General features: G+C 41.8%; 1 protein-coding gene across 17 annotated transcripts in view; it reads left to right on the top strand.

Annotated features, from left to right (window-relative positions):
• The window catches only part of ptprdb (protein tyrosine phosphatase receptor type Db), a 162315-nt gene that overhangs the window by 114887 nt on the left and 27393 nt on the right, over positions 1-20035 (top strand). For 7 of the 17 annotated variants that reach the window (XM_086211379.1, XM_086211378.1, XM_086211376.1 and 4 more), the window contains 19 exons: positions 348-536; positions 5104-5121; positions 6818-6928; positions 8028-8039; positions 8571-8840; positions 9815-9924; positions 10181-10378; positions 10524-10649; positions 10745-10892; positions 10997-11142; positions 11943-12087; positions 13053-13355; positions 14315-14508; positions 15431-15457; positions 16090-16207; positions 16401-16988; positions 17342-17436; positions 17901-18157; positions 19101-19194. In XM_086211379.1, the coding sequence (XP_086067505.1) occupies positions 348-536; positions 5104-5121; positions 6818-6928; positions 8028-8039; positions 8571-8840; positions 9815-9924; positions 10181-10378; positions 10524-10649; positions 10745-10892; positions 10997-11142; positions 11943-12087; positions 13053-13355; positions 14315-14508; positions 15431-15457; positions 16090-16207; positions 16401-16988; positions 17342-17436; positions 17901-18157; positions 19101-19194 (3149 nt within the window). The remainder of the gene's footprint in view (positions 1-347; positions 537-5103; positions 5122-6817; positions 6929-8027; positions 8040-8570; positions 8841-9814; positions 9925-10180; positions 10379-10523; positions 10650-10744; positions 10893-10996; positions 11143-11942; positions 12088-13052; positions 13356-14314; positions 14509-15430; positions 15458-16089; positions 16208-16400; positions 16989-17341; positions 17437-17900; positions 18158-19100; positions 19195-20035) is intronic. The other 10 variants (XM_086211385.1, XM_086211375.1, XM_086211384.1 and 7 more) reach the window with 5 other exon arrangements.

Raw genomic sequence — 20035 nt, 5'->3', positions numbered from 1 at the left:
TCCATCGGAAATAAACACTTTGGTAAGCACAGTGGGCCGAAGGCAGTTATCTGGAGGAGAATCTGGTTTACTGGGGTTCTGGTTAGTGATCTGGGGACAGATAGTGGATCTCAGGTGATGGCCATTGATGGAAATCAAAAAAGATCTCTGCGGGGCATGATGGGAATGGCAGGAAGAGGCCCTGGCAAACACAAACTATGATTCAAGTGAACTTAAAAACCAGTTGCAGCAGTGACAAGTTGTTGATGGTGTGAAATTCTCCCAAGGACGAAATTGAACGATTTCCTCTTGCTTTGTCCTCTGTGCCAATGTCCACCTCTTTTGTCCCATATTTTTCCTTCTTGCAGAGGACCAACTGCCTTCGGGGTTCCCCACCATAGACATGGGTCCCCAGCTGAAAGTGGTGGAGCGTTCTCGGACCGCCACCATGCTTTGTGCTGCTAGCGGAAACCCTGACCCAGAAATTACTTGGTTCAAGGATTTCCTGCCAGTCAACACATCCAATAACAATGGACGAATCAAACAGCTCCGCTCAGGTAACCAATGAGTTCATCCTTTAATTCTTTCCCTTCCCTTCTATCCTCGCTTTTATTTCCACCTTAAGGGTCTCCCTCTGATTTTGCTGTTATCCTTCAGTATCCACTCCCTCCAGTCCTTCCTAGTTCAATCCCAAGACACTATTTCTTTATATATTTCTGTTCCTACAAAGCTTCTGTTATTCTTGCCCTTGTTCACCTCTTTCTTACTGCTGTTGCACACTTTTCCTGCCGTGGTTACTGGCTGTGTTTCTCAGCTGCCACTCTTTGCTGCTGCTGCTGCTGCTGCTGCTGCTGTGGTATTAGTTGACTGTGTATGGTTGCCAATCCCTCTAAACTCTCCAAGGCCTTTAAAAGTGAACTCAGTGCCTCCCGACTTTCTCCGCTTTTCTCCAGACTTTCTGAGGTCTCCTGTGTAAATCACCATTACGACAGGTTTAATATTTCATTCAATAAAAACTATGGGATATTTATTTGAAGCCTTGTGCATTTGTGGGCTCATTCAACAATTTTTTTTTTTTTTTCTGCTGACATAAAATGAAATGTAAAACCAGGTGATGGTGGTATGCACTGAGGGAATTACCTTTCTAACTTTCCTCACTGCTGTGACTTAATCAAATAACCTTTGGTTTTTCCTCTTTTCTTTTTCTGTTTTTTTTTTTTTTTTTTGAAAGTGCATCTTGTGTGGGTGTCACAGACATTGTATCCATGTTATTTGAGGGAAAATATTGACACAATTTTCTAAATTCCAAGCCAAATTATTTTCATAAAAACAGAATAAATGATGTCCCAGTCCAACCTCTCTAAAGCCACAGTAGTGTGTAAAATCCTAACGAGTCCCCTCCTTTCTCAGTCCCGCTCCTGCTACTTCCAGGGACCAACTTTGGACCCAAAGTCTTCTCTTGTGATTGGACCCCCAACTCTCTGGCTTCTCTGTTGATAACAACCTCTTTGCTTCTATCCCTGCTTTTTTTTTTTTTTTTTTTTTTAAATGAATTAGCTGGCTCGAACCCCCAAGTCCCTGCTTATACTCCCTCTGTGACTTTTATTTGACTTAAGAAATAAATATTGAAAAGGATTTACAAACCTGCTACATTTTAAAGTCCAGCTGAAACAGCATTTCAGAATGATTAACCGCAGTGTATTTGAGTGAAACTGGATAGAAAGCCAGGAAACAACTTTTGGAGGAAATTGATTGGCACGCCAACATGTGGACGTATCCAGAGTGCGTGATACTACAATAGGCCCTTATGGGGTAAACTGCAGGGCGAGCAGTCTCGGGTAGTATCTTATGAGAATATTGAATGTTCTGGTAATATTTTTTGCGCATAACTTTTAATGTTGTCCCCAGAATTTACATCTCAAATATCAGATAACCTTCCCTAAACATTGTCAAAACGTCAATACCAGGTCATAGATTAAATATACAACAATGATCACCAAAACATTCTCAGTTAAAATGTTTTGTCTTTGTAAAGTAAATATTCCAGAAATATAAATTTAGATGATTTAAAATCATTAAAACGTATCTTTGACGTGGTTAGAACTTGTGGCTAGTATTAGCTAATAGCTAGCTGGGGTAACCTTTAGGAAGAGGGAGCGATGCCAAATGCATAATGTGAAGCTGTAACTGAACCCATTTCATCATCATGAATAAATGTGTGCCAACAGGCCAGTAACCACGGTATTTTGGAGAAAGAAATCAGGGTGTAAGTTAGCGAATAGCCAAAGATACACTGATGTACCATTTATGCAAGCTAGTTAGCTAATACATCTGAGCTCAAACAGTTAGCGCTAATACTTGAAGATTCAATCACAGGTGTTTCTCATGATATCGTTGATATGAATTGATGGGTACATGTGTACAAATTACATCGGCTGAATATAATAATAATAATCGATGTTTCCTGTCCGGTTTTTATTTTTACTATTGCTAAAGGTGAGATACATGCGTCCAAGGATCTGAATTCGAATTGTCAAAAGGGCATTTTTTTCATTTCAGCTTGACTTTAAAATGTAGAAACGTGTGACTTACCAGTCTTTTTTTTTTTTTCAATGTTATGAAAACAAAGTAGTAGACTATAACGATTTCATGCTGTAGGTAATCGATATCCTTGACTTTTTTGGGGGAGTTCCAGTGCTTTTCAAGGTGTTTCTACAACTCCTCTGTGTAACCAATGGTCCAATTGTAATGCCATGTCTGTGCTGTTTCTTTTCTCTCTGTATCTTTTTAACCACAGAGTCCTTTGGTAAGTGCTTTTGTTCCGAGGCGCACACCCTCACTGTTTACTCTTCTATATACCTTTCACTAATGTTGCTATACTCTTGCTGCTGCTGCTCACCTTTACCATGTTGAGGTGTTATTAAAATGCATGGCATGCATTTTACTAACAGTCACACACAAAGATAATTTCCACCACAGGCTCACATACAGAAACAAACAGCAGTTCAAGCCTGCGGGCACTCATTTTATACATGGTGTTGGTTAAAATAACTGTCCAAACATGAAATACACACCTACACATATCTCTGTCACCCTAGACTTAGCTGGCCTCACCTTCACCTGTGCACCTGCAGCCTTTCCACACCCACCCAAGAATGACAATAACTCCTCCTCACACTCACCAATTTACTTTTCCACTCCTTCACGTATTCAATTATTCTTTCCCTCACTCACTCTGTCATTCACTCACCCACTTACTCTCTCTGCTCGGCTGTATAGAGTTACCAGTCAATAAGTCATCAGCTCTAGATGGCTGTTAGGTAGGTTTCTAGTGGAGCCACTGCAAAGAAATCAATGGCTACCACATTTCAGACTTCTAGACAGTGACTGTACAGCTTAGTATGAATAGAGCTAAACTTGTTACTGCTGCACACAAGATTGGTTTTGGGAACAGTTTGATAGAGCAGTTCCAGATGAGTTCAGCAAGTATAGGGGGGAAAAAAATCCAGCCTTCAACAGCCTAGCGTCATTGTTTAATTCACATGGGGATGTTTGGTTATTTTGCAGCAAGTTGTATAATTTCCATTTCATCTTCACTTCAGTCGGTGATGTCCTTCATTTCCCAGAATGCTGTTTGACCGATGATTGAGAGTAAACCTGGGATATTCTCATGTACCTAGTGTGTGTAATCTAGAACTTTTCCTTTGAGGAAAAGTCAGACATTAATGATAACTAGAGGGCACTCAGAGAGCCTGCAACTCCGCCAAGGCCATATGACGTCATCCAGGTGCTTGGAGACTAAAGACCTCAGCCAAACTCAGTGTACAAAAAAAAAAAAAAAAATGCAATTTTTCTGTGTGAAATGAATTTGAAATTCCCCTGGCCCACATTACACTTCCACCAAGTTTCACAGTTTACATAGTCCTGACAACAACAGAGGTAATAAAGTTATATATTTATATATTTATATATATACCCACCTGTCCAGGGTGTACCCCGCCTCTCGCCCGTTGACGCTGGGATAGGCTCCAGCCCCCCCCGCCCCCCCGCGACCCTTAATGTGTAGGAATAAGCGGAAGAGGACGATGGGTATATATACCCATCCAAATAGCAAGTATTTTGATTATTGAAGAATAAAGAGATTGATATGAAGAAAAGAAAAAGCTGCAAGCTCTTTTGTACCTTCTTCAGCTTTTCTCTTTTTAAAGTTATTTTTTTTAAATAAAACATCTGTAGATTGTGGAGTGTTTGTTCAAGGAAACCAGTAAATTTAAGATGTCAGTTTGGGTTCTGACAATAATGAATGGTAATTAATTTCTTCCTTTTTTTCCCCTTTTTTTGTTGAATGCCTTTAGGAAATAAGAGTAGAAGATGCCTTCCAGCAACAGAGGTCACTAGTCTGGAGGCTCGCTCATTTGTTCAAATGATTTATCAGACAGTCGAGAAAAGTAACAGGGAGAATTATTGATGATAAACTGTCATGGCTGCACTGCATTGTGGTCTGAGGAGGTCACTATTAGCTCACCATCTGCTGCCTCCTCTCTCTTGAAGTCGGTTCATTGTGTGGTCGTTAGTCTACGAGCGCTCACTTCCTTCTGATTCCGTGGGGCTGAGTGTCCCGCTGGAAATTCACTGCTGATAACACACACAAAAAAGCAGAAGCGTTAAATTATCGGAGGCTGGATTTTTACTTATTTTAGATTTACATTTGCTGGGTTAATCACACCCCGAGTCCCAGTCCACCTCTTAGAGAGCCAGATGAGTGCAGACATTACCCTACTCTTACAGCCACATCTGCCCCTGCTGCAAGTCAATGAAGTCAAATCAATAACCCCCCTCCTTTGTAGCTCTGTCACTCTATCTAGAATCTGTCTTTTTCTTCTCAGCCTTATTCTGTCTTTATTTATTCTGTCCTCTTTCTGTTTTTTCCCTCTCTTCCTCTTACTCTGTAAGGATCTATACCTAGAGATTTTTTTTCTCTCAAATTTGATTCTTCTCCTTTCCAAGTTACTCCCCCCCCAGTTCCCTTCTTTCAGTAGCCCTCCCTTCCCTTACTCCTTCTGTGGCACTAACATTTTCTTCTTCTTCTCCTTCTCTAATCTCGTGCATTCATTGCCCACTCAGGTGGCACGCCCATACGAGGTAAGACTGCTGGGAGGACCAACATGACACAGACGCCTGATTCCATTCCCACCCCTGGTTCTAACGTGTCTCACAGATCTGAAAAGCAGCCTGAGATGGGTTAATCAATATTGGTTCAGACTCTTCCATCCTGGTGATACTCATCCAGCTGCTTCAGATCTGCAGCAGGCGCAAGAGGAGGAGGGGGGGGGAATTGGAATTGAGCAAGCTATTCATTATGACTTTTAATCACCTTCCCCTTCTTCTTGTCTGTCATCATCTCTCCATCCTTTCATTTGCCCATCTCAGTCCCTTTAAGACAAAAACACATCGCTTCCTTCCTCTCCATATTGTGATCTCGCCTTTATGTCCATTGATTTAACTTCATTTAGCTTTTTTAACATCGACTTTATCTTCAGTCTAAAGCATGACGTGTTTACAACTTTCTTTGTTGCTTAGTTTGGGGTGATTTCACTTTAACCCCTGTTTGTTTGCTTCTTTGATTTTTTTTTTTGTGTGAATTAATTTCTTTTTTTTTTCTTCTTTTTTTTTTTAGAGGGGGTTCTTGTCTCAAGCTTGATCCCACCTCTCCTTCTTATCTTGTCTATATTTGCCCAATCAAACGTCCCAGTTTTGTTTTCCCTCCCAGCTGTTGTTCGCTCAGCCTGAAAAGTCCAGATGGCGAAGACTCACACGCACACACACACACACACACACACACACACACACACACACACACACACACACACTCACACACACACACTCTGACACAAACGCAGACATTTCCTCATGATTTTTTTAAACCATTACTTTGTCTTTTCTCTCTCTCATTACCGAGAAAAAGCCCCAAACAACCACTTTTTTGATAAAGTTTTTAATGGGCGCTTTTTTGCCTTACTACACCATCTTTAAACAACCTCTAGTTGACATTTTTTGACCGTTTTTCTATTTTCAGGGAGCGAGAAAGCATCGGTCCCTTCCAAAGGCTTTGCGTATGTCGTTCTTTTTTTTTTTTTTTAACCTGTTGGCCTTGATGGAGGTTGGTTGATGTCTTTACCTCCTTGATTGGGTGTGCATTTAACAGCATCACACTCCTGATCCCATTGGTGGATCTGAGAAGGTTGGGGTTCTCTTATTTGCCTTGGCAATCGTTTTGTCAAATTTTATCCTTGAAAAGTGATTGACTCCCTAATATATCTGCATCTCAGTTTCCAGAAAATATTTTTCAAAAGGCTGCATTTGTGACTGGATTTCTCAACATTTTGGCTGCTTGGTTTGTTTGTTTCTGTCTTGCATGAAGAACATTATCCGTTTTTATAGACTTTGTATCAGTGCTTTTTTCCCCCCTCCCATTTCTATATCAGGATGCTGACCTTTGTTTTGAGCCATTTTTGCTGACAGTGATAAAAACTTGATGTGTCCCTAAAGATTTGGCTCCTTTTTTCTTTTTCTTTTTTTTCTCTTTTTTTTCTTTCTTTTCTTTTTTTTTTTAGCCCTGTGTGTTCCTCAGAGTTCCGTTTTTGCTGAAAAATGCCTTCGGACTCATTTACCCTTTATGGAGCTTTTACCATTTCTATTTGAACAAATGATGTGCTCTACCCTTTATGGCTTGTTTGATCACTGTTTCTTCAATCTTTCTGTGTGACTCTCTCTCTTTCTCCTCCCCCCTCTCAATATCTTTCACTCTCTCCCCTACTCTTCCTCCACATCCACCCAGGTGCCCTCCAGATAGAGATGAGTGAAGAGTCAGACCAGGGCAAGTATGAGTGTGTTGCCACCAACAGCGATGGAACACGCTACTCCACCCCAGCTAACCTGTATGTACGAGGTAAGAGGGGGGGTGAAAAGATTTGGATATTTATTTCTAGAAGATGTTTACCTGTTTTTTTTCTGTTAGGAATGTTTTTAATATTGTATCATGCAGTGATGTAATTTTTTGGCTTTCATGATGGTGATTCAAAAATATTAGAGCTTCCTCACATCGGTCAAGGCAGGGCGAATGTTTTTTTTTTACTCCGGCTATTAATCTCTCTGCCCCCCCTTCTTAGCCTTTAGACCTTCGAGAAAAATAACAAATCATTGTCTGGTTAAGACTTGTGGTTTCTCCCCAGATCTGACAGGCAACACACCTCCTCAGGCGCTGTCCCTCTTTCAAACACAGACATAAACACGCATTCCCACCAAATGTTTGAATCTCCAAGACATTTTTATTCCCGCGGCATTTTGCTCTGTTGTCAGCCCCCACCACCACCAACACCCTCCACCCCCACCCCTAAAAAAAGGGAAAAAAAGCAGGATTTAAACAGCGTAGCATGCTTTTATGATTCTAACTATGCTCCAGGGGATACAAAATAAACACACACTGCTAGATGCACAAATATAAACACATCCATGTCATACATACACTAATATATATATATATATATATATATATATATATATATATATATATATATATATATATTAGTGTGTGTGTGTGTGTGTGTGTGTGTGTGTGTGTGTGTGTGTCACATCAATGCGTGCACACACAGACACACACAAGCAGTGCAGAGTCAGTGATGTGTGTCTAGTGTAGTGCTTGCAGGCCCAGTAAAACGTTGCGGTGCTGCTCAGTGAGTGTTTGACAGGCGGTCTTTGGAGACATCCAGCAGTGGAGCTCGACTGAAACAGAAAGGATTCCACCGACACACTGGCCGTCTATGGCATCTATTTTTCCTCCCCTTCTTCCTTTCTTTCTTGTTTTATTTTCTCTTTAGCTTTCCCTCTGTCTGTTGCCACCTTGCCATGCTCCTTTGTCTAACTTGTTTTCTCTCCCTGTCTCTTCTCTGATATTCGCCATTTTCCTCTCTTTCCTCTCCTCCTCCTCCTCCTCCTCCTCTTCCTCGTCCTCCTCCTCCCGCCGTGCTCTGTCCTAACTCCCTCTGCAGAGCTGCGAGAAGGTTGGTACAGTAACGACTGTGTGGCTCTTTTGAGTCTCTCCCGAGTATTTCTTTGCTTCCATCAAACTGCCATTTGTGTTTGTGTGTTCCCGGCTATTTTTATGTGCTGTACTGAAGGTTTAAACCTGCCTGTATCGTACAGGTTACTCCTGTGAGATGTACTGTACCCTAAGTTCTTTTCATTTCTCCTGTGAGTGCATGTGTGTGTTTACTGTGATTTTGTTTTGTGGTGGGTTTTTTTGTTTTGTTTTTTTTGTTTTTTTGCTTCTGTTCGTAAAATATTAAATGGTGCACACCTATAAACATCATGAATAAAACATTTTGATATCACATGCGCCCTACGGGTGATGTACCAGAATGTCTTAATGCTTCTCTGAATGTCACTTCATCTGAAATCACATAGCAAAACAACAAAAAACAAAATCACCCCTGAGTTCTTATCCCATCCACTGGACTGTCCTTTACTCTGCAACATAGTCATGAGTTTCTAATCGTCCGTCTTCTCCTGCCTTTTATCGCAATGTGGTGCAGTTCGCCGTGTCCCCCCACGCTTCTCCATTCCCCCAGCCGACAGCGAGATCATGCCAGGGGGGAACGTCAACATCACCTGTGTGGCGGTGGGCTCCCCCATGCCGTATGTTAAGTGGATGCTGGGAGCTGAAGACCTGACACCCGAGGATGACATGCCCATTGGCCGCAACGTCCTAGAACTGACCGATGTACGTCAGTCCAACAATTACACCTGTGTCGCCATGTCAACGCTGGGCGTGATTGAAGCTGTGGCACAGATTATTGTGAAAGGTAGGTGTGTGTGTGTGTGTGTGTGTGTGTGTGTGTGTGTGTGTGTGTGTGTGTGTGTGTGTGTGTGTGTGTGTAAAAGGGTGAGCAGAGGGGACTATTTGTATGTAAGAGAGGAAGCAATAGTTTGACTTTGGTTTTTACGTATTCCAAGTGTATTTTCTCTTAAGTGGACACTTTTGGTGAAGCAATCTAAAAGTACAAAGTAATACTTGCAAGTAAAATAACTTCCTTTAGGAGTGAGGGTCATAAAAAATGCAATAAATATGTAAAGAAAAAATACACGCAAAAAGAACTGACAAGAAATACAATGAGTGATCTTCAGGATAAAAACAAAAACACAAAAGCTTGTCTTGTTTTGTGACAACTAATGACAGTATTTGTAACTGCCAGTTCTACCACACAAGGAGTTTTGATGTAGCTTCTCTTGTCCCCCGCTGAAATGTTTTTGTATTATTGATAAGATAATGAATTTCCTTTGGGACGCCAGAGTTTAATATGGATGGTCCAGTAACTAACTGATGAACATAGCTGACTACAGCTCAGATTTTTCAGAACTTAATTATTTTTGAATTTATATCTATCCAGAGGCCCGTTGAAACAGTCCCTGATGTGATTGACTATATTCACTTGGTTGAAAATCAACATCATAAAAGGGTTGTTAGTCTGGTGTAGTCCCACCAATCGTGTTCTAATCCGGAAACTTGTTTTTTATATCCACATTTTTTTGTATATCTTTATAACCGTTCATGAACAGACCTGCCTAATTTTACGATCTCTGCCAAAACTAGCTGTTTTCAGTCTGCAGGTTGCTACTAGCATGCTAGGTCTGTCGTTTCATAGTGGAGAGGACAATGACGGAATGAAAAAGATGGAACTGGTGGAGAATGCAGACTGTGATAATCACCCAATGACAAGATTAGACCCACATTAAACCAGACTTAAGGGATAATAAATTAATTTTCTCACCCCCTCAGCTCTGCCGAAAGCTCCTGGCACCCCAGTGGTGACAGAGAGAACTGCAACTAGCATTACTCTGACCTGGGACTCAGGAAATCCTGAACCCGTGTCCTACTACATCATACAGGTGCGTGACAGATACAGACAATCACATATAACACAACATCCATAAAAAAAAAAAAAATGCTGAAATATCAATGAAATATAAAAATAAATCGGAACTGTTTACACAGTTTCGAAATACTCCATTCATATTTACATGAGACGTGATCGGTCTCATTCCATCCTGTATCTTTTAGCTTAAATCTTGATTACCAAGGGCATGGGGTTCACAGTCGGTTCATGCACCAACATTTGTGTTTATTAATCTTTGCACCATCCAGCATCGTGCCAAAGGTTCTGAGGACCCCTATAAAGAGATTGATGGCATTGCTACAACGCGCTACAGTGTGGGCGGCCTCAGCCCCTACTCCCACTATGACTTTCGGGTGGCAGCCGTGAACACGATTGGCCAGGGCCCTTCCAGTGAAGTGGTGGAAGCTCGCACAGCCGAGCAGGCCCCCTCCTCTCCTCCCCGTCAGGTAATGGGGATATCAATGTAAAGAATATGAAAGTGGAAATGTTGAGCCTCTACTTCTCAAAGCTCTTCACACACAAACTCACTCATGAAATGACAGAATATCTTATCTGGGTGTGATGTCGCTGACGTTCCTGTATATCCTGCAGGTCAGAGGTCGTATGCTGAGTACTACGACAGCAATCATCCACTGGGATGAGCCCGAGGAACCTAACGGACAGGTTGTTGGCTACAGAGTGTACTACACCTCTGACAACACGCTGCCAGTCAACCAGGTGTGTGTGCATGCTGTCCTTCTTCATCAATGATGAGAGACCAGCGATAATTGATGAGCGCGCTTATCTGTGAGCTGTGTATTTGTGTTGTGCAGTGGGAGAAGCAGATGGTGCGCAGCGCCAACTTCATCACTATCCAGGGTTTGACACCTAACAAGACGTATTACATCAGAGTGTTGGCCTTCACTTCTGTGGGTGACGGACCTCTGTCCCAGGACCTGCAGATTATAGCCAAGACTGGAGGTAAGACACCAGAAAAGAATGGAACACAGCTTCTGGTTGGCTGCAAGTTTAAAGGAAATATCTTAACTGTCTTTTACTAATTGTATTCCTTCTCATCTCTATAGTTCCATCCCAACCTTCAGAATTTAAAGGGGAGGCCAAATCTGAGACCAGTATCCTGTTGTCCTGGGTGGCCCCACCCCAGGGCGGTCCTGACAACCAGATCACAGGATATGAGCTGGTTTATCGACGCGCTGACGACACAGAGGAGGTGAGAATGACAAGTTTGAGGATTTGCTCGACTCGTGAATGACTGGATGGTTATGTTGAATGGATGGCACATGATGAACACAGATTCAGGAGAATGGACAGGTAGAAGATAGATGGACCCAGGTCAGAGAGGGTAAAACCAAATGAATTATCCATCTAAGAACGACCTGGATATAGAGTATGAACATACTATTAAAATATGTTCCGAAATTTTCTGCCCAACCACCCAAAATAGGTCTTCCAGTTCCAAAATATGATCCATGCCAACCCTGATAAATTGATACTAATCTCCCAAATTAAAATGCAAAAATGTCATCAAATTATGGAAACATTCTTTCCGGATATTGAAAATGATTGTATTGAAAACATGTCTTCAGTATCACAATTCCAGAGGAGATCATTTCCGTGAGCTGAAACATTCTTCTTTCAGTCATTTAGCGTGGACTTTGATTGACAGTGATTTGACATGTCCAGAAAATCACCTCTAACCAGCGACATCACACCAGTGGCGTAGAAGAGTTCCTGGGGTCCAGGATTTGATCCAGACCTCTTCCAAAAGTTCATCACTTGTTCTTGTTGTATAAACCATCTTTACACCAAATTTCAACAAAATGTTTCACATAGTTTGCAAAATATCCTGCAAACAATCAGATATGCCAGTAATCGGTTTATCTTTAATAGGTTTGTTTGGTTTTAAGAATAGCGTGTAGAAAGAAAGGTTATAATAAAACTGCAGTATGAACTTTTTTTTTCAACCCTCCCTCTTTATTTCTGCTCTTCTTATCTTCATGTCCCCCACAGAAGAAAGTGAGCTTCGAGCCCACCACCTCCTACCTGTTGAAGAACCTGAAGCCTTTCTCTGCCTACACCTTCCAGCTGGCTGCCAGGAGCAAACATGGGATCGGTGCATACACCAACGAAGTGTCCATTGACACACCTCAGACCCGTAAGTCCTGCAGCATGCAGCAGCGTGTGACTGACTCACCGTGTGTGTGTGTGTGTGTGTGTGTGTGTGTGTGTGTGTGTGTGTGTGCGCGCGCGTGTGTGTGTGTATCAAGTGAGATAAAGGGAATGTTGTTTTTCTTTTCAATTTTGACAATGCAAAATAGGAACTAAAACAAAAGATGAGGAGCAATTATTTTCAGTGTAAATTCTGCATTTTGCATAGTTTCGTTTCAGAAAGATATTTTTATGAAACACATGGCAGTTGTATCATTGTTGCTTTTTTGCATTGTCACAACATTAACTGAGACTTTAAACTGACCTCAAGTTTGATATTTCAACAAATACAGCGCTAAATTACTCTCATGCCTTCCAAAACCTCCAACATCCCTTCATTTTGAACCAGTTCATTCTTAATTGGCAGTACAATAACATGATTACATTGTTGGCGATCAATATGAGGTCTGTTAGAAATTCAGTAAAAACAAGGTAAGAAGGTTTAGAGATGAGAACTCCCTCATGGATCAAGCACTCAGGCTTGGCTAGGCTGTAAGAACAAGTAAGTTAATGGGCAGGTATGTGTGTGTGTGTGTGTTTGGACTCTAGTCAGTGTTTTTGTGTTGCATCTCTCTTAAGTCATTCACTCTTTTTTCATCAGTCAAGCATTTCTATCAAACAGACGTTGACACCCATCATTCAGTATCTTTGTTCAGTCATCTGACTTTCTAGTCAGAGGGTCATTTTTTTCGTGAGAGCTTCTGTTCTCCAGTGTTTTGTTTTCATTTTGTTTCTTTGTCTTTTGTTTTCTGTCTCTCGTCTGCTCAATATCATCCCCATCCCTCCACGGCAAACCGCACTTCCTCACCTCTCCACCCACCACCACCACCACCAACAACAACTTGCACACACAACCAAATGACATTTACCCAAACAATTCCTACTCTACCTCCTCAAAACTTGGCCAATCAGTTCCTTCAGCGCCTCCGCAGGATATCACATGCACCAGCCCCAGCTCTACTAGCATCCTGGTAAGTTGGGCACCACCACCTCTGGAGTTTCAGAATGGCATCATAACGGGATACATCATCCAGTACTCCACTACCGAGGGCAACAAAACGTCAAAAGTAATTGATGGAATTCATCCGGAAAGTTCTCCGTATCTCTTGGAAAACCTTGAGAAATGGACAGAGTATGGCATAACAGTGCGGGCACAGACGGAAGCTGGCGATGGACCGGAAAGTTTACAGATGCTTATCCGCACCGAGGAAGATGGTATGTTTCCAAACAAAACCCCCACCCCCATGCCTGTCTTAGGATGGTCCGCCCCACTAACAATGGCTTCCTAACTAACGTGCAACTGATGTGCACAGAGCACCCTAAACTAACAGAAAAGGTTCTTCCTCTGGCTATTCCTGAGCTCCTAGCTTAACTGATCATGCATTGTCAAACCCTCCAGTTTTGAAAACCTCTCCCATTTTTTCCATTACAACCAGGACCGGAAATCTCCCCTCACTATTCCCTCGCCACTGCTTTCTAGTGTCAATACCAACCCCCTTTTTTCCCCCAGCAGCTGTTTTTATCCTCTTTTTACCAGTGCATTTTTTCCATATTCTCCCCTTTCCTCTAAAATCCCCTCTTTTGTGGGGAAAGAGATGCTTTGGATTCCTTTTCTGAGAATAACAATATTCCCTCAACAAGACAAAACACTCTGGCTGAAGCGGTGGCTTTCCTCACCTTGGTCTGTCCGTCCAAATCTCAGGCTGTTTAACCGAAAATAGAATTCATTTATTAAATAGACTGTGCTCACATGAATTTTAGCAATATTTGTAATATTTGTTTTGCTTAATATCATCTTCTCCCTATGTTTCAATGAAGGGGTGGGGGGGTATAGTTCTTGGCAGCACAAGAGAGGTTTTTCTTGATAACAGTATTTTCTCTTTGACTGCCCCTGGCAACAAATCCTTTTCAATCTGCCATTCTTATCTTTCTCTGCATTTGCTTCCTCCATGTTTTTCCTCAAGTACTCATTTTTTTACTATTTTGACTTTTTTTCCCAGACATCACAGAAGATTTAGACTTTTTGGAGGGTTGTATTTTTGCAATTTTTTTCTTTTTTTTTCAATATTTTTATATGCCCCTTAAAGAATCTGTAAAAGTGAAGGCCTTTACTTGAGAAGTTTGAGTGCCCATCATCTGTGACACTTGACCTCTATCCCAAAATGCATTTTTAGTTCCAAGTGGTCCTCCGCGAGGGGTGGAGGCAGAGACTGTGAATGCTTCGGCCATTAGGGTGAAGTGGCGAGCACCAGCTCCTGAGCGGCAGCACGGTCAGATCCGAGGCTACCAAGTCCACTATGTGAGGATGAACTACGGCGAGCCTCAGGGTCAGCCCTTCATCAAGGACATCCTCATAGAGGACTCACAGGTAACACCGCCATTGTCATCTCACTCTACTGCTAGGGAAAGTTGTTTGGTCATTAATAAACTAGGTGCATTTCCTCAGGTCGGCATGCAAACTCGTAGCACCGTGTCACTAGTCAGGCCTCTGATGGAACTAACGAACGAAAAGTGCCGCAAGTTCCTGAAAAAAAAGTGACAACTGAGAGTTTTTATTCATGTGGGTCAAATAGACTAACTTGTGCAACCGAATGTCCAACTAGAGCTGATAAAGACTGAACTAGTGGCAGAAACGCATGTGATATCAAGGACATGGAGTAAATGCCCAAACGTCTTTTCATATACTGCTGCCAGTCAATGTTTAAAAAAGCAACCAAAATACTACGTGTTATAACTTTAAAAAGTTTGTGTCTTAATTGCATTGGAATGTTAAGTTGACGCAGTTTAAAGACAAGATGAGTTGTTTTTTTTTAATTTTTCAAAACAAATACATTTTTCCCTTGAAATAACCTCAACTTTTCTTTTCAAGTTCCTTGAACTTAAAATTGTAAGGGACACTGACTTTTTAAAGTTATAACGAATAGGTTTTTAAAATTGTAGTAGTAGTTGTAGTGTCAGTAGTGTCATTAGTATTGGTGTTAGGTTTTAGCAGTAGTAATTGTAAACATTTGATGAAACTAACAAATATACTTCTCTGCGAAGTATTCATTCATTTCATTGTATTCATTATATTCATTTTCTGGAAGTAGAGATGAATTAAGTTTGACTTGTCAATTGCAGGATGAGATTTTTATGTGTAAACATTTCTGAATTTCCCACCAACAGACTATCTGCACGTCTCCATACCCTTTTAAAAGCTATACTCAATATAAAGACATCTTTCAGATCATTAAGAACTGTTCCTTCCTCTCTTCTTTCAACGCTCCTCTCCGTACTGTTCCGTCCTTCAGTGGGAATATGATGACTCAGCTGAATATGTGAGTAAATTGATCTTGAAGCCTTGTATTTAATAATAGTAATTACAAAGCGGGGTGAGTAGATGAGTCATATTGATGAGATAGTAGACCTACAATTTCCTTAGACCAAAGATGGAATGCGGCAGGGGTTTTGTTTTTCATCCCAGCAGTCTGTGTTCCCCAGGATTTTTAATAAAGGACCCTGGATGAGCACGTAGATAACCGATTTTATGAGTCACTCGTAGGCAGTGCCAAAATATTGGGACGATGCTTTTCACAGGGCCAAGAATTGTTTTCAGCATAGCTAAATGAATTTGTGCTGCAAGTGAACCTCATTTTCAATTTCTAATGAGATCATCTGATTCTTTCTGAATACTGACTTTTGCTGAAGCGATCTTAAAGTCTATCTACTTTTCTCCAGGGGACCAGATAGGGGAACAATGATAGAAGGAAAAGAAACGCATCTCTGGCCTGAAAAAAAGTAGTATAGCCGCCAAAATATGCTGCAAAACAGTCTCAAACTAACTCAGAAAAATACTTTTGGTCAAACTGGTCATAAGCACCTGCAGTCAGACATTTCTTTTTTTTTTTAGTTGAAGCCTTACTTAGTCTTTACAGAGCTTTGCAGCTGACCCTGTTGTGTTGTTTTGCAGGAGGTGGTTCTTGGCGAACTAAAGGCAGACACTTCCTACTCGGTATCAGTAGGCGCTTACACTGCCAAGGGAGATGGTGCTCGCAGCAAACCTCTCAGTGTCTGCACCGCCCTGCCACGTAAGGGAATGCAAGCATACAGAAAACGACAATACCTGATTTTTGAGATTCACTGATGATCATCAGAGGCTGTTAAACCATTTAACTGGTCTCACTCTCTCCTATCATAGTTCCTTTGAGGTTGTAAATATTATGCTTTGCAACTGCATCATTTTCTATTCATCACACTCTTCTTTTCTCTCATTCTTTCTAGTGCCTGAGAAGCCTAAACTGATGGTGAGCGCAACGGACACCAGCACAGCTCTGCTTCAATGGTACCCGCCTCCCAACCCACCCACCCCGCTCCTGGGCTACCGCCTCACCTTTGGTCGCACAGATGTTCTCCCCTTTACGGTGGTAGAGTTCCCCACCAAGGAGAACCGCTACACCGCCCAGGACATCCACAAAGGAGCCAACTATGTATTCAGACTATCCGCCCGTAACAAAATGGGCTATGGAGAGGAGGCAGTGAAGGAGGTTACTACTCCAGAGGATGCCCCAATTGGATACCCAGAAAATATAATCTCAGAGGAGACTTCTGACAGCTCCCTGCGGCTGGCGTGGAAATCAGTGCCACTAATTGAGCAAAACGGGAAAATTGTGAAATACTCAGTGCTGTACAAGGATATAAACAGTCGAGGAAATGCCTCAGAAGTTGTGGTGCCCACTCCAGGGTCAAGTGTTTTGTTGGAAGGTCTGAGTGCCGATACTGTGTATGATGTCAGGGTGTGCGCATTCACAGCTGTGGGTCCTGGGCCATACAGCCCAAGTGTCCAGTTTAGGACGCAGCGGATAGACCAAGGTAGGACTCCCTCAACTTTCTAACAACCCTGTCTTCATTGGTTAGGATGCAAGACACACTTCCTAACAACACATTTGTGCAAATATTATGCGCACAATTCCCCATATGCACACACTCTCAAACACGCACGTCTGGTGACAACATCCTAAGTGTCCTTTTTCGTTGTCTTGTCGCTGTAGTCTTAGACCCAACGTCCTTTTCCCAAAGCAAGGTAAGAGTCTTGTGTGTTGATCAGAGCGAGTAGCTACATTAGCTCGAGACCGACACAGGTAAGGCGTAGAGGTGTTGTTCAGTCGAGAGATCAGAAGCATAACCGTGTTTGTGTTTGTTGTGTTATTATTTATTTTTCTTAGTTTTTGCCACCAACTTCAGAGTAAAAGCTGCCATGAAGAACTCTATTCTACTGTCCTGGGAGATCCGAGACAAGAACCCTACCCAGCCCTTCACTGTGAGTACATTGGAATGTTCTCTTATGCAAATGTAGTTCATTAAAACGAGTGTTCCCACTGTATTCAGGGCCTCAAATAACTGTCTGTGGTGCTCTCTTCTGAAGCAAATAAAAACAGATCAAATGTTGCCAGTTCTGCTTTATAGAGACCAGGTTTTACTTGTTCATTTGACATATTATCTGACAGCATTTGAAGGGATGAAAGCTCATATTTTGTCTGAACAGCCACTTTAGGTTTCACATGTCAAATCGGAATTATTTATTTTATTGTTAAAATTTGCTGATATGTCTCTGCAACTGCTGCTGAAATGCTTTTTATGAAAGGAAAAAAAAATCCCAAAAGAAACCAAAATGAAAGCTTATCTTTCCCTGCGGCAGGAAATGAAGAGAGTTTGTGCTGGATTTTAAGTTGTATCCTATATGTGTAATTCAGTTCTCACACAATACGACCCACCCATGTCCAGATTCTGTATGGAAAGGGCCAGTCTGTGGAGGTGGACGGAAAGCAGACTCAGAAGCTGATCACCGGCTTGGAACCCGACACCCAGTATTCCTTTTTGCTTACAAACCGAGCCAACAGTGCCGGGGGGCTTCAGCACCGTGTTACCGCCACCACTGCTCCGGACATCCTGAAAACTAAACCCACCGTGGTGGGGAAGACCAACGCTGATGGCATGGTGACTGTGCAGCTGCCGTCTGTACAGACCACTGCTAAAGTCAGGTATAGAAGTTTGAGACTGGATTGATGGGAGCATTTAAATTGTAACCTGTGCATAATTTACACCTAAATGAATTGTTCTGTCAGCCCTGTGAGGTAATTTCCTCTCACTGTTGCTCTTCATTTATTGGTCTATCAAGAGGGATTTCTCTGTCTGTGAGTTGGCAGCAAAGCAAGTCTGAGAACTCCCACACCAGGCCAAATGAAAGCACAAAGCTCATAATCTCATCTGCTTTTTCTAACCGACAACAAACACAGACACCGAGTGGATGCTGTGTTCAGTATCCATCCGTAAAGCACAGCATGAATCACTCCGCTGCCGCTCTTATGCTCCAACAACACGTTCTCTCAGTTCTTTCCTGTCATTTTGAGGCTCACAAACAGCATTGTGCTCTGTCAGTGAAACAAACGTCTATTCTGATCTAAGACCGATGTTGATAGCGATAATAATAAAACCCACCATAAGACATTTTTTTGAGCGTCTTTTTCTCTTCGCTTTAACTGCGGATTGTTGTTTTTTTTTATCTGGATTTCATCTTTAGAGCTGTAAAAAAAATCGCATCTCCTCTCTTTTGACACAAAGCAAGTTACTTCATTAAGCGCGAGCATTGGAGCGCTGGCGTGAGTCATCTCCTGGGGACACACGGATGATTTCAGTGTCTGTGCGCTCATCGCCTGGCGGAGACTTACGGTCTGCCTGCTGCTGGGGGGAAAAAAGCACAATCTCCAATGATGTTATTATTTTTGTTCTCACACATTGCTTAAAGACACATCCCTCTATACCGGAGACCGCCACATTATTTAGATTTGCCGCATGTCACAGCTGCTGCTGCTGCAGAATCCAGTACACAGTCATGCTTTATTTTAACGTTAAACTGCCAAACCACACTGTCCAGTCCAGCGTATTTATTCTTCAAGTCTAAACAAAGCTTGCGTTGTGTTTCAGGGGTTACTATGTGGTGGTGGTGCCATTGAAGAAGCAGCGAGGAGGGAAGTTCCTGAATCCCTGGGAGGAACCAGACCAGATGAACCTAGATGAGGTGAGACGTGGAGCAGACAGGTGATGATACCAAACGGCTAATAAGATAGATTGTTATGAGATGATACCGTGTCTCAGGCAATGCTGATGTCTATTATTAGGTTCCTGGATGAAATATGATGCCAAGTATCATATTTAATACATAAAGTGCTGATATTAAGTGCCTCGTAAGCATTTTAGGTTACACAAAGAAAAGTGCTGAGACAGTCTTTTCCGTCTTACAATGGGAATCAACTGCATATTAAATCCAAACAATACTTTTCACTGCCATGTCGTTTCCAATTCCACTTCCAGAGCTGTGACCTTCTTGCGCCGCTCATTCTTATCTTATTGTGTATCGACAAGCAATATTAATATTGATTGCTAAATGTGCTGAATGACTTTCTAATTAGTGTACACATGTTGTGAATAGTAAAACGTTGGCTTTTCTGAGAATCGTCATAATTTATGATAAAAATCCGCTCAAGTGAAGGATCCCAGTCCCTTCAACAGTGGTTGGGACTTATGGCACAATAAAATATGGTTTCTTAACTAACTGTGAGGACATATAGAATATATGGACATATGTAATAAATATTCATATGTATAAATGTTCAACCGCAGCAGTGACGAATTGCATTTAAGCAGCAATCCTTGATAGGACAGAAATCTCTCCATAGTTTGGCCTTTTGGCTACACAATGTAGAAGAGTTTGTAGTTCAGGATCCATTATAAGTTTTTAATAAAAAATTGCTGGCTGTAAACTTTGTAACTGCTTACCTGTCACACAGAAGAAGCTCAGAACATTAAAGAGAACCTATTATGTTCCTTCGCAGCTCTTTGTTTGTCTTGTACTCGCCAAT

Source organism: Aulostomus chinensis, chromosome 8 (genome assembly GCF_037954235.1).
Source record: "Aulostomus chinensis isolate RoL2024-O1b breed Wild chromosome 8, RoL_Achi_v1.0, whole genome shotgun sequence".
Lineage (NCBI taxonomy): Eukaryota > Metazoa > Chordata > Actinopteri > Syngnathiformes > Aulostomidae > Aulostomus > Aulostomus chinensis.
Note: the sequence above shows the minus strand (reverse complement) of the source record. Positions and strands in the feature narration are given on the sequence as shown.